The following is a 13,789-nucleotide window of genomic DNA, read 5'->3' as shown; positions in this document are numbered from 1 at the left end:
TATTTCAGTTTTTATAAGCTTAGGAAAAAAATGGGGGGGGGGGGGGGGGATCGGACAGAGTATTTACCAAAAAAAAATCCGACTTAAAATTCAAAGCTAATCAATGTGCGTTGTACATGTATAATTTCTCGCGCTTGCTCTGTAACTCTCTAATAACTCAACGAATGACATTCAAATTGTAGCTGCCCATTTAAAATACCTTACTGAAGCATTGTAAATATTAAAATCAGAAAAATAGTTTTTGACCAAAATCATGACAATGCCCCTTTAAGACTGGTGACCGATTTAATGCTTTTGTCACCAATTGAAATTGAAGTTTAGAAAATAGTCAACATATTAAATAGTGGTTTTAATACGCATTTATTAAGAGACTAGGGTTCATTGAGAGTGTGGTTAGACATGCAGAGAATAACGATGTCGTTTTCCTTGACCACCTGAAGTATTTCCAAACTGATACGAGATGAGTGATGCGAATGAAGATATTTGAAGAAATGAAATTCTAATCAGTGCTTAAAAATCTGTCTGTCGCTGAAAACTTGTTAGGAGCAAAAAAGTACACGATCAAGATAAATTTCATAATATGTTTACGTTAATTGAAAGTGTAAAAAAATAAAGTGTAATCGGGGGAATTAGCTCAAGTGGTAGAGCGCTCGCTTCGCATGTGAGAGGTACCGGGATCGATACCCGGATTCTCCACTTCCTTTTTAACAATTGAATGATTCAATTACTTAAGGTACATCACTACACCGAGACTTATACTTTTTAAGACACTACGTCACAAGATGGCGATTTAAATGTTTTGTTAAACTGTTTATATCTATATCGTCATAGCTCAATGGTTAATGTATCAGGCTTGTGAACCGCAGGTCATGAGTTCGAATCCACCTGGGGCTTTTGTTTATGTTTACTGAATGAAATTTTTGAAAATACCATTTTTTATCTAAAATTGCACATTTTTTCGCCTATTTGATATATATACTTCTTATCCATCATGCTTTCTATCATAATCAAGTAATTTTCTGCTGATTTGAGAAACTATTTCCAGGTGTAGTGAGGCACCTTAAGTTAAAGTTTAAATTGAAATCAGTACACGCAAATTTTGAAATATTTTTTATGCTTAATAAATTAATGAAACATATAGCGATCTATAGCTAAAAGCCATCTCCCTGCTCATTGAAAAAACACTCTGTTCGGGCAAGAACTATAAATGAATAATAATAAAGTTACTATTCATATAGTGAAATATCAATAATTAATCAGCTCTTTCAAAATATAAAATCTGTAGTTCCATTTTTGGTACAGCTAGGTCCATTTGTGTTATTCCATTTAATGTTTCGATCTTTTTAAATGAATTTGAAGGTTGATGCCCTATGTTTTGATCACAGGCACCTAACATTATATATTTTTCTCTTTATAAAAATACCGTATTATCCGGGGTTTTTTTTTCGCCAGTCACAAAAATTGCGAAAATAGGGGAAATCATTAACTTTTATGTTTGCGTCAGTCATTTTTTTTTTTTTTTGCGATTTAAAAAGTTTCCTATAGAAAATGAATACAGGATAAAATATTTGCGTACGCAAATTTTTGCGATTTAAGAGATCGCGAAAAAAAACCCCGAAAATTAGATCATCCCGAAAATTAACGGATATGCTGTATATACCCCCTACCTACAATGTAATAAAATACAAGGCACGCATTCCCGTCAGCTTGGGATTATTCAAAACTATCACATCAGCTGCAACTCTTGCTCGAAAATCATCAGTTTTTTTGCGATCATTCACGCCTTCCGATCGGTCCTTCAACGCCCAATTTGACAACCACTTCAATTAAAACAATCGCAACTTCTCGGACCTTTCCGGCAAAGCTCGTGTTTTCTCGAGCTCTGTTCTTGAAAAACCATTTAGAACTGTATCAAATGCTGTGGTATACGCTTACCTGCAATCATATCTTTTCCTGCACATTTCTACAACTTATCTTTATACAAAGAAAACACTTCGTCAGCAGGTAATGTTTGTTGGAAATGCCATGACTTTTATTTTTCCTTGCTACAGTATTGCAAATTTCCTTGCTACTATTACACATGTTCTGTCTTTCGTGCCTTTTATTGCTTTTACAGCAGTTATTATTTTCTTGATAATGCATTGTAAATCGCAAAGACAAACAAGAAATGTACCCGACTGTTGACTGTTTAATTCTTAATCAATCAAAAGTGAGGGTTGTGAAACAAAATTAAAATGCAAACATACTTATATTATCATGGAATATAAATATAAATTTAAAAAGCTAAACAAAATTATATCTCTAGAGATGACGCAATAAATTGTAGATATAATAAAAAAGTTTAATTCTATGCAACTCATTTATACATGCACAAACTAGATTAATAATTAAAGCAATATGACCTTCATTTTCATGTTGATTTTATTTTACTAAAATGTTCTTTTCAATTAAAATGACAAAAATATCATGGTTTTTAAATTTCTAGTAGCCATATTTTTGTGGAAAAGGCCGTTTAGAAGCCCTATTTGGAGCAAAATTGAATTATTGTCGTCCTGTACAAAAATTTAATTGCTATATATTCCTTAGAGGTGAAATATTTCCTCGACAAAAATTAATGATGTTTTCAAATCTTATTTATCATAAAAGTTTAAGTTATATGCAGACCTAGCATACTAGCAGGTTTTAGCAGCAAAATAAAATTCTAAAAAATACAGCTCATATTGCTTAAAAAATATATGTAGGATACAATTATGCAAAAAACTAATATACTTTCATCAAAGTCCATCAGATAATGGCATAAATGAGGATACATCCCGCAGCGTGGAAATCGCGGAGTCTATAGAGTGAAGAACCACACTGAAATGTTTCTTTACAATCTCCCACCGTCTCTCTTCATCCGTGTCCCCTTCAATTTCAAACATTCCATCTACGAGACCAGGAAAGGTGGCACTGCTGTATGAATCTGTACTACTCTCAGCAAAAACGATGTGTCTGAAATAAAAAAAAAATGAAAAACAAAACAGCCAAGATGAATGGACATGACTTGATGAGAGCATTGAAAGCCATTTTAAACATTTATTATGTCATTGTATTCTAAGATTATTACCTTATCTCTTAAAACAAATAGAAATATCTTGAATATCTAGGCAATTAATCAACGAAAAGTCTCTTTTCACCAGTACATAAAAAATGTGAAGGTTCTGATGTATACCTAGCCAATGGTCGGCCCGGTAGACCCTCGGGATCAACGAACGCTCTCTCCATTAACATAATTTGGTCATTGATGCCCCGAATGGCGAACGGACTGAAATAAAATAAAAAAAAAATCAATCAATAACTTAATGCTTGCTCATGAATAAAACAATACTTCAGTGAGTTCTCGTCTTTAATTAAGAATTGTTTAACCACTGTGTATATTATCTAGGTCTTACTTCTTTCTATCTACAGTATCAACTCTTTTCTGAAAGGAGGCAACTTCTGCTGCAAAGAGATCCGTGGCTTCATACAACAAATCTGTGGGATTAAACAAAACTGTTGTGAACCGCTTGATATCCGCACGACATTTTCAAGAGCAATTACTTTTCTTTTTCACCAGTGAACTTCTCGAGGTTATTTCAGGGTTTCGGATATATGTGGAATAATGACAGCAGTATAATATACATCTTTCAGAGTGAGATGTTTTTTTTTTTTTCGAAATGGTGTTCGTTACCAGTTTGAATGCTATTTCTTCTCATCAAACTTCCTAAATTTCGATCAAGTTCTTCAACGCCATCTCTCAATTTGTTTGCATAATCCTGGATCTTGAATGGGATTACGAGAGAATCTGCCAAGTTCCTAGCTACTTCCGCCCAAACTTGTCCTGATGCGCGATGACACTAAAACAGACATAATTCATGTCGCAATTCATTTTATTATACTTTCATGTTAAATACTGAAATCTGATTGGTTAAGACGCAGTTGATAATCCGTTCTATTAACCTCCGCGTTAGCAACGCCCTTGGCAACGGGTGACACAACGAATTGTTACATGCGCGTAAATTATGTGCGTACGGCTCGCCATAAAATTCCCGTCATTTCTATATAAAAACAGAAAGTTTTCTTTGTACTTAAGACATTCAGTATAATAAAAAAAACATAGTGCCTGGTTGGGAGGGTAAGAGTTGAAATTAACACCCCGAGAAAACCATTGTCAACCGACGCGAAGCGGAGGTTGACAATGGTTTTCTCGGGATGTCAATTTCAACTCTTACCCTACCAAACAGGCACTATTTATATAGTATTCATTAATTTAACAGATGGCCGTGTACATCACAAAAATAGAAAAAAAAACTAATGTTTTCGAAACCTTGAACCCTCGGTCCATGAACTCATCCACAGCCTTAAAAGTTTCATACTTGGAATGATAGAGTGGGTATGATGCTATCCTGTATTTATCCTGAAAAAAAATGTTTAATCCATCTACAATTTTGTACGTTTTGTATTGCAACAGATGCTGGTATTCGGTATTAATATTCAACAATCCCCAATGTACATTGTATTTTCACAGGATAGTAGTCTCTTTAGAAGACTGTTTTTTTCACTCACCCAGTTATATGTGTAAAGGAAGTCAATACTAGGAAGACCTGCACGTTGAATAAAAGCAGCATGATCACTGCCAGTTCCCAGACCTAGAATTCTAGAGACAGAAAACTAACGACTGAAAACAGATATTGTACAGCACAGTATAGATAGCAATGATAGCAAAATCAACATTAATAAAAATGAAGTATCCGTATCTTTAATCGATTTTCATATTCCTGGAATTACATGTATACGTTTTATGAAAATTAAGATTTTTAATGTAATAAAGTTGACATTATCTTATATTAGTTATAAATAATAAACACACACAATATACCTTGGCTGTGTTTTGTCAGAGTTCGGAAATGCGTGCAACCATTTGTCATAAACAGTTTTAAACTGTGTATCGGTATTGTCTGGGTTTAGAACCTTTTTGGTGGCGTCATATACAACCGATTGCATCATAGGTGTCGCCCTTATACGCAAGGTATAGTTTCCTGTTTGGAGGGGAAGATACATCATTGACATGAAAATTATTCATAGTTCCTCTCGTTCGAATACTTTACTTATTCTCAATAATGCTGCTTTTTTAAAAAAAAGTATTTAACAAACTACCGAAAACAACTATAAACAAACCTTCAATTGCCATATCCATATTAAGGTACGCCACTGCTCGATTACCAAGATTTTTGACGTATTGCTAAAAATAAAGATGTTAACATTTAAATTCTTATGGTCAAGATCTAGTAAATGAAAGGTGCCTACAGGTTTATGAAATCCAAGATATAGATTCTTTTAATTATGCTTTATAACAATATCTTTGTTTCATAGGGTGTACCGGGGCTTAAAGTTTTGGTAAACACAATAAAAAAATCATGTTTTGAACAACCAAGAAAGATATAAGTAACAAACCTCGGAGTTATGTCCATTTTTTTTTACTAATGAAATATATCTAGAATGCCTACAGTCTCTCCAAAACCGACATTAAACAAGTTCTTGGCCTCTTCTTTAAAATGATGTCGAATTGAATATAGGTACCGGGATTACTTTTTCCGTGGATAAATATAGAATGTCAAAATATTGTTTTATTTTCTACAAAATTCCTTCAAAGCCGTAAAATACGGGATTATTAATTATGAAGTCATAATGGTCCTTGCACCAAAATGACACTCTGGAATCATTTACTAGATCTTGACCTTAAAGAAGGCCTATTTAAACCTTATTGCTATAAATATTAGAAATGAAAGACATTATTTATGCAATATTAAAATTATGTTATCTAAATTTAATTTTAACAAAATTTGAAACAAGTTCTTTTACGCAAATAAAACTAATTCTAAATCTTTAAAAAATGTATGGTATCCAATTGAGCTGAATACAGAATTTTGCCTGTTGCTGATTTATCAAATAAACACCGTTTTGCATACAAAACCGATTCAAATTGTTTAAGATTACAGTGCTGTCACACCTCAACCCATTCTGTAGATCCCATGAGCATGTATTCTTCTGCACCCCATCCACAAAATATTATTGTTCTTCTTGGACGCCATTTCTCTGCAAATCACATCGATTTGAACAAGCGTAAGTATTTTTTAAGGAAAAAATAATAAATTTTTAGAGAGAGGTTTATATATTTACAAACAGAATGATATTTTCACTTGCTTGATCGAACAAGATTCCCCACCACTCGGGACACCTCTTTCATTACGGCTGTTCCACTAGACGGGTCAATGGCGCCGAAAACCCAGGCGTCTAAATGGTTTCCAAGCAACACATACCTATCTAATTACAGAATCAAAAGTTCAATATAAGTTCTAAAGTAAATCATATCTTTTCAGATTTTCCCTTAAAAATGCATTTATACGTGGTTTTTCATAGATTTCAAAAGTTATTCTATTTCCATAAGTAGTTTTATGAACCAGTACAATTTTTATTTTTTAAAAATTAAGTTTCGTGAATTAACAAGTGCTTAAAACTTCAAACAAAAGCGTGCATCAAAATCGGTTATCTGACAATATTGGTAACAATGCAATATGATTTAAATGAAATTTTTGATCCGCTCCGACAAATTCGCTGGACAAAGTGTGTAGCGACATCGAATTTGTAGGAGCGGATCAAAGGTCTTATTTTAATCAGATTGAAGAGTGAAGAGGACAAAACTGAATATTTTTGTACACAATATCAAAATACCAAAACGGGGGACTTTTTTAACTAAAAGTTGTATCCATGAAGAAATGGTATAAGTTCTTGCCTTAAGAATATCAATTTTTGCTTTCAAAACACAAGTTTTCAATTAAGTTAAAAAAAAAATAAAGCCATGCAGCTAACTTTTATAAAAAGATATTATTACATAAATGAATGAGTCCTAATAATTTTAAAGTGGAGATATCCTAGACTCAAATAGAGGGTCATTTAATGTAGTGCAATTGCTTAAAATAAAGAGTTATATTTTGTTCATGTGCAGGCATACTCCATATCCAATCCGGATATGACTTTTTCTGCACTGTAATGCTGGGATTTTTTTTTTGGGGGGGAGGGGGTGAATATTACATCCTGCTTTAACGTACTTTCATAAAAAAAAATTCATATCAATTGCGGATGGGTTTGGCCGATTTTTACAAATAGTTTTGAGTTAACCGTCTCACCGGATTCCTTAAAGATTGGTTCAGATTTCTAAAGAATGGTGCGTTGTTAAACAAAACAAAATAAATTAATAAACATGATAATAGCTACAAAATATCTGTAAGAAAACACCTGGCTCAACGCTGCCCCTGATCACCCCGAACACGTTGTACGTCTTCCTCCGGGTATTTGCGGTGGAGATCCTTATTCTTATTTTCCTGAAATTCGTAAGAAAAAAGAATGAAAACATTTTTTCTCGAGTGGCAAAAGTGAAAAGAACGACGAAGGCGTCTATTTCTTTATCTTATTCTATGCACTAAAAAATTCATTGTAATAATAATTTTATAAAAGAGTTTTTTCCTACAACATTTTTGTTTTATTGAATAAGAAAAGCATTTCAAAGTACATGTTACATTGTATATCATGTCATTTACTACCATCCAGACTGCTTTAGCGGTCCCCCGAATCTGTACGTTATATTCAATCCCCCTCTCCAACTCGCCGGAACTTGGTCACCACTCATATAGCTGTAATTTATAACCCTATAAATGACTAAATTGATCAATATTTACATTTTTCAGTATCTTTGCCTGTGATACTACGAATGAATTATAATTGAGGCGCCGGGGGGGGGGGGGGGTGCTTATTTTATATTAAAAAAACAACATGTATTCAATCGTACAATGGCTGAAAATTATATAAATATAAGTAAAAAGGAATCATTCTTTGAATATAATGAGGTGATAATTTCGGTCGGGGCGTGATTAAATCATACCATGTGAAAAAATACAAATATAGGACCAGTAAATCATAGAAATAAACAATATAATTATATGTAACATTTATCAAATCATGTGTACATGTGACAAACATCAACTCCATACCTCATCAGAGTTTTAGCAACTCCATATCCGATGGGATGACATGGGATCTTTGGAAGCATAGTGTTTGGGTCACTTTCATTTAGTCTGTATGCCGTTTCTATAGATATCAAAAATATTCAAACATATGCAGTGATTTTTTAAATAGAATACTCACATGACTAGTGTTAATTTAAAACCATTTTTTCTATCTCAGAAAAATTTGAACGCATTAATAATTGATTTAACTAACCGACCAACACATATAAGAATACATAAAATTATACGAATCTCATGAAAAAAATAATATACCGGAATGGGGAATCGACTGTCTTTTAGAGTTATTAGTTTTATATATTTGTGAATTGACCTGTAGCTGGGTAACCAGGTGTGAGGGGGTCCCCTATCCCTATATATATGCTGCCCCTTTGCGTTCCAGATTCCGGGAGGAACCAGTCGTGAGGGTAAACGTCAGTATTCTCGCTATCGTCGGCATACTCCTCGGGATCGGAATACAAAATAATTCCTTTGGCACCACGAATTTCTGCTTGGCGGGCCTTTTTTTTTAAAGACAGAATTATAATTATAAAAAATCATAAACAATATTTTAACTGTAGATAGAGTTTGTGTTTGTAGTATCTTGTGCTCTTGAATCTGCAACCATAATACGGCAAACACGTGATCAATTATAGTTTTCCTCTACGGTCAAGAACAAAGGCTTTAAATGCAAATTTTCAGGTGATACAAATACTGTTGTTTTTTAAATAAACATTTGATAAAAAGGGAATCAAACAACCGTGTCTAGATAAACATGGAGAAATCCCGAACACGTTTTACAAGGTTTATATTTTACTAGTATTCATTTGGCAATATATATACGATGGCTTGGAAAAACTAAAGGTTTATTTTACACCATGCAGCAAATGTATCAGTACCATTACCGAAAATCATAAGTGATTCCATACGTTGCATACAGCTCGCAAGTTGAGTTTTTTCCTCTTGTTTATCAAATACAATTGTCTTTGCACTAACCTTGTCCCCTCTGAAGATCTTGCCGTAACGAGCCAGAACGATTTTGCCAGTGATGTTAATGTCTGTGTTCTGAGCCAGCCATCTGTAGTCTTCCACACGCCCGTAATTAACGTACACCAAGTCTGTCTGTAAAGTAATTTCCTAATCTTTTTATATTTTGCCAAAATGTACTTCATATGACAAAAGCAAATTGCACTTGTATGTCCTAATTTTCTAAATTACGCACATTGCAATAGTATTTCATTTTTCTTCAGAGTTTTGAGACATTGACAATACCATTAAATTTAACTTCTTTCCAAAATTAACGAAACAGACATATAAAGAAAAAACGTGTTTAAATTTCGAAATACATGTATATTATTTACATCGAAATGTCCCTACGTAAGTTTTTTTCCCCATTTTCATGTACATGTACATGTACTTCTAATTTTTTTTTTCATTCTAATGGATTCGTGTTATCATTTCTTTTCTATATTGGAGTTGTTAAATTTCTTCATTTATCTTTCATTTATCTTTGTAGCACAGTCGACTTTAATTGTAAAAAAAAATGTAAAACCACAATGCTCATTAATTCGTACAGAGTTGACATCCCCCGGTGCAGAATAAGCATTGAACGGCGGCACCACGTTCGATTTGTTCTCACTGGGGTCCAAGATCGGTTCATACAGCGCGGACTTCCAGCGGACTTGGCCAGCAGAATCGTAGACAAAGATTCGATTCATCTTGCTTTCATCTTTGGTTTCGGGGTAAGACAACAGTACATCATACGGTGTGATGAAGGTTTCATCCAGACCCACTGATCTCCAGAACTCCTGAAGATCTTTGGCCTGTTTGTAGTCTGCATCTGTCCCGGCAAGATGGGGGTATTCGGTTAACTCCCTGTCGTATAAAATTTATCATTAATTGATATTGGTAATTCACAATATATTTTTTACTATGCACACATTTGGTGTGTCAAAATCTTCATTTGATTTACTGCTACAGTACTACATTAAGTAACGTTACTATTTAAAAAAAATACATTTATTGTTACATGTACATGTACTATTATTAATTTTTACGTATTTTTTTTTATTCATTGTGCTTTAGTGTTGTCCAATTTAATATGAATTTGTCGTATTGGCCAGTTTAATCTTTAGTATCAGAAACAAAAAGTGTTTCAACCAGACCGTAATATGTTTCATATCTGCAGCAATCATGTGTGTTAATAACCGCGGGGCCATTCATACCGCATGGCTTTTGCTGAGAAACAACAACCTCTTTAACTTGGAAACGGAGGTTTCAATTTAGCGATTGGAATCTGATAAGATAACGTTGAGATTTTAGCGGTGTATGCCAGTGAGGTAGCTGGCACTGCACTATACATAATTTTAACTCAGTTCCAATGTTCCTGATTTTGCATTTTAATAATGATGTCTTTGCAGAGTAATATATTTTTCCTTTTTAACTTTTCACTGGCTTTAACTAAATAAAATAGCATTCAAATAGAAACATCATATAATATGAGATGTAGCCTCTTACAAAGTTATTCTATCTGTGCATGCTACTTATAGATGACGGGTTTTTTGTTGTAAACAAGGCTTCTAATTATACGTAAATCATGCCGAGTAAAGCGTAAAAATGTTTCTTACCAAGTTAAAATCTATATTTTTCCAGTCAAAGGTCGAACCGAACAAAAACAGATACATAAAACCACAAATATATTTTTTTAAAAAATCATTATTTGTTGACTTTGATGATATATACAAAATAAAACTCACCTAAGATACTGTCGAATATTATCGCTATTGATGTTATCCATGATCTCTTCGGAAATCGTGGGGTCTGCATCTTGCACGAATGTTTCGGATATTCCCGTTATCCTGTAATCGTCATTGTCCGAGCGTATACCAAACCTCCCTATAAGCAGACCAATGACCAGTCCCACAATCGCCGCCACCACGGCCAAAAGCAGGAACCTCCTCGTGTTCTGAGCACGCGGACTCATCTTCTCACTGCATGGGGTAGCTTCTGCTGATGATGATTTATGATGGTAAGAATCACCGAAGAGTCATCAAGTTAAACCTTGACCTTATTCTTTTTATTCGTACATGTATGTGCCTCTTATTCCTAACATTTTTAAGAGCATTGTTAATTATAAAACGTTATAATTATTCGTTTTATTTATATTGTATCCATTTTTCCCCTTCAAATTACATGACTTTGATACGAGCTTTCTGTTATTTGCGGTGTAAACAATAATTCCGCGGATGTGGTAAGGTTACACGTTTTCGTGCATATCATATGATGTTAATTAAAATGCATAAACAGGATTTTAGCAAGGTTCTGAACTATTCCCGTATATATGGTGTTCCGATGGGGCCACTTCTACCTTCGCACTTTCGCCTTTAGGTCGAAGATGCGAGAGCGAAGTTGTGAAGATGCGATGGCGAAGGTGCGAAGGTGCGAAGGCGAAGGAGCGATACTACTATCGCTCCCTCGCCTTCGCAACTTCGCACTCTCGCCTTCGCACTTTCGCCTTCGCCTTTTTTGATAGCATTCAGAAAGTCTCGGTCGATTACATAGAATTTGATGCAGGCACCGTACTCGCCAAGTTTTTCCGATTAATCCATAATATCATTGGTACGCATGCGCTAGGCCATTGTGCTTACTATGAATGTTTATGAATATTTTTATGTGTATATGTGACATATATGTTTACCAGTGCTGGCTATGCCTAATCATTATATACTCCATATAAAATGTAATGTCCGCCATAATGTATACATATGCACTTCCACACTCCTGTCACTTACCAGCTGTCTGTTTACCGTAGATCAAACAAAGTAACATTCTAATTTCATTATGCGACACTCCTTGCTGATGTATGGATCTAGAGCAGTCTGTTGAAAATAAATTCTAAAAAGTTCATCGTCTGCCTCAGATGTACTTTTATACAGCTAAAATTGTCTTTAAACGACAGAGAGCTCCACAATTATAAAAAGGCGAAGGCGAAAGTGCGAAGATGCGAAGGCGAGAGTGCGATAATAGTATCGCTTCTTCGCCTTCGAAACTTCGCACTTTCGCCTTTGCATCTTCGCGCTTCGCCGTCGCATCTTCGCACTTTCGCTCCTTCGCCGTCGCACCTTCGCACTTTCGCCGTCGCAACTTCGCACTCTCGCACCTCGACCTAAAGGCGAAAGTGCGAAGGTCGAAGTGGCCATATCGGAACACCATACGTTTATACTGATAGCTAGAATGTTACATTTAAATAGTAAATCAGTGTTCACTATGAGGTAATTGAATGACTAATGCATTCAGTATTAATTTATAATAAACTCGGAGAACTGAACGACATCAGATGAACATCTTTTGCACAAGTTTCAAATTCACCTCGTACAAAATAAATTGGACAGCATTAGATATGTTTTCTTTAGATTTAAAGAAAAGAGTACATGACGGTGGCGCCTCTGTTCAGGATTTGCGTGGAGATTACAATCATGTACTATATTATCATCTTTCTGTTTTACTGTAAACGTACTACATTTGGCTGTGTATTCTATTTAGCGCTATTGGCGGAATGCGACTTCCGCTAAATCAAGTACATCGCTAACTGCCATACATCTATGTATAAGAATAGTCACATTCAAGAATGCGCTAATTCAAATCTACGCCAACTTGTTCAAAAACTTATTTCCGCAAAATATCGTACACGCCAAATATAATACGTTTACAGTACATTTCCTCATTGGTCACGTGTCTTGCGCGCGCATATTTCTTGTCAACATTTGTATCCACGTGAACTTATCTTGTATAAATTTTTAATTCTTATATGTAACAGTCGAACATAAATATAAATTAAGTTAAATAATAAAAAGCATAGTTTTCAAGATAGTTTGCTTAATATTATCTATGCATTTAATGAACGTTTGCTTAACCCAATTGATAAGTTTCTGATCTTTCCACTTGTTGAGTGGCATCAGACATTTTTTGTCATCTTCTGATATTCATCTTATCTTTTTTTTTATTCTCTCCAGTGTCATATCATGATCTTATTGATACTGTTCATAATTCATTCAGTCTCACATAGCTATTAATTAGCTTTTAATAAACTCCTGTCACTAAATAACAAAAGGGTTTAATGATATAATCCTGTAAATTTAAGGACCCATTGAATAGTATTTGAATGATTTAAAGACACAACAGAAGAAGACAATTGATTGCCCCCCCCCCAAAAAATCAGTTTTGGATATTTGAAATTCTTCAGAATTTTTATTCTAATCAAGGTAAGATTTTGTATGAACTACTGTGTAATCTCCAAAGCAGTATTTATAATAGGCTATTGATAATATAAACGGGAATAATTAAAAAAAGAAAGAAAGAATGAGTTCAAGAAGGGTGAAAAAAAAACCCCACTAGTACTAGTGCATATAACACACGACAATTCACTTAAAAACTTTTACATTTCAATTCAAGCTTTCTCTAATTTGAAAATATAATTTGTTTAATTGCTTACCTATCTTTTTTAAATATAAAATCGTATTCAATGAAATAGAATATTATGACAAGTGATATGGAATAGATTTTTGGGTTGTCGTTTTTATTACATAATGAGAAATTTATTTAATAGTATATTATTTATTAACAGGAAATTTTCTTCCCTTATCATGACTATAAGAACAGAATTTATCATTTATAAATCATTTTGTGGCAAATCCTGATCCACAATCGGGATC

The 13,789-nt window shown here is 34.0% G+C and overlaps 1 protein-coding gene and 1 non-coding gene across 2 annotated transcripts; one reads left to right on the top strand and one right to left on the bottom strand.

The window, feature by feature from the left end:
• The first annotated feature begins 623 nt into the window (after positions 1–623).
• On the top strand, positions 624–696 carry Trnaa-cgc (transfer RNA alanine (anticodon CGC)). The gene has a single exon. It is a non-coding gene; the product is annotated as a tRNA-Ala (tRNA).
• A 1,501-nt stretch (positions 697–2,197) lies between these two features.
• LOC105344131 (N-acetylated-alpha-linked acidic dipeptidase 2) lies at positions 2,198–11,160 on the bottom strand. Its single transcript, XM_066087801.1, has 17 exons — positions 10,835–11,160; positions 9,653–9,953; positions 9,075–9,200; positions 8,413–8,599; positions 8,067–8,163; positions 7,620–7,709; positions 7,315–7,400; positions 6,223–6,342; positions 6,029–6,114; positions 5,197–5,260; positions 4,898–5,057; positions 4,585–4,675; positions 4,346–4,435; positions 3,710–3,875; positions 3,432–3,513; positions 3,212–3,304; positions 2,198–2,991 (listed from the first exon to the last, which is right to left on the bottom strand). The coding sequence occupies exons 1-17, from the start codon at positions 11,059–11,061 to the stop codon at positions 2,775–2,777; spliced, it is 2,283 nt and encodes a 760-aa protein (XP_065943873.1). The 5' UTR covers positions 11,062–11,160; the 3' UTR covers positions 2,198–2,774.
• Between the last annotated feature and the right edge of the window lie 2,629 nt (positions 11,161–13,789).

This window comes from Magallana gigas, chromosome 6 (genome assembly GCF_963853765.1).
Source record: "Magallana gigas chromosome 6, xbMagGiga1.1, whole genome shotgun sequence".
In the NCBI taxonomy this organism is placed as follows: Eukaryota; Metazoa; Mollusca; class Bivalvia; order Ostreida; family Ostreidae; genus Magallana; species Magallana gigas.
This window is presented reverse-complemented; position numbering and strand designations above follow the sequence as displayed.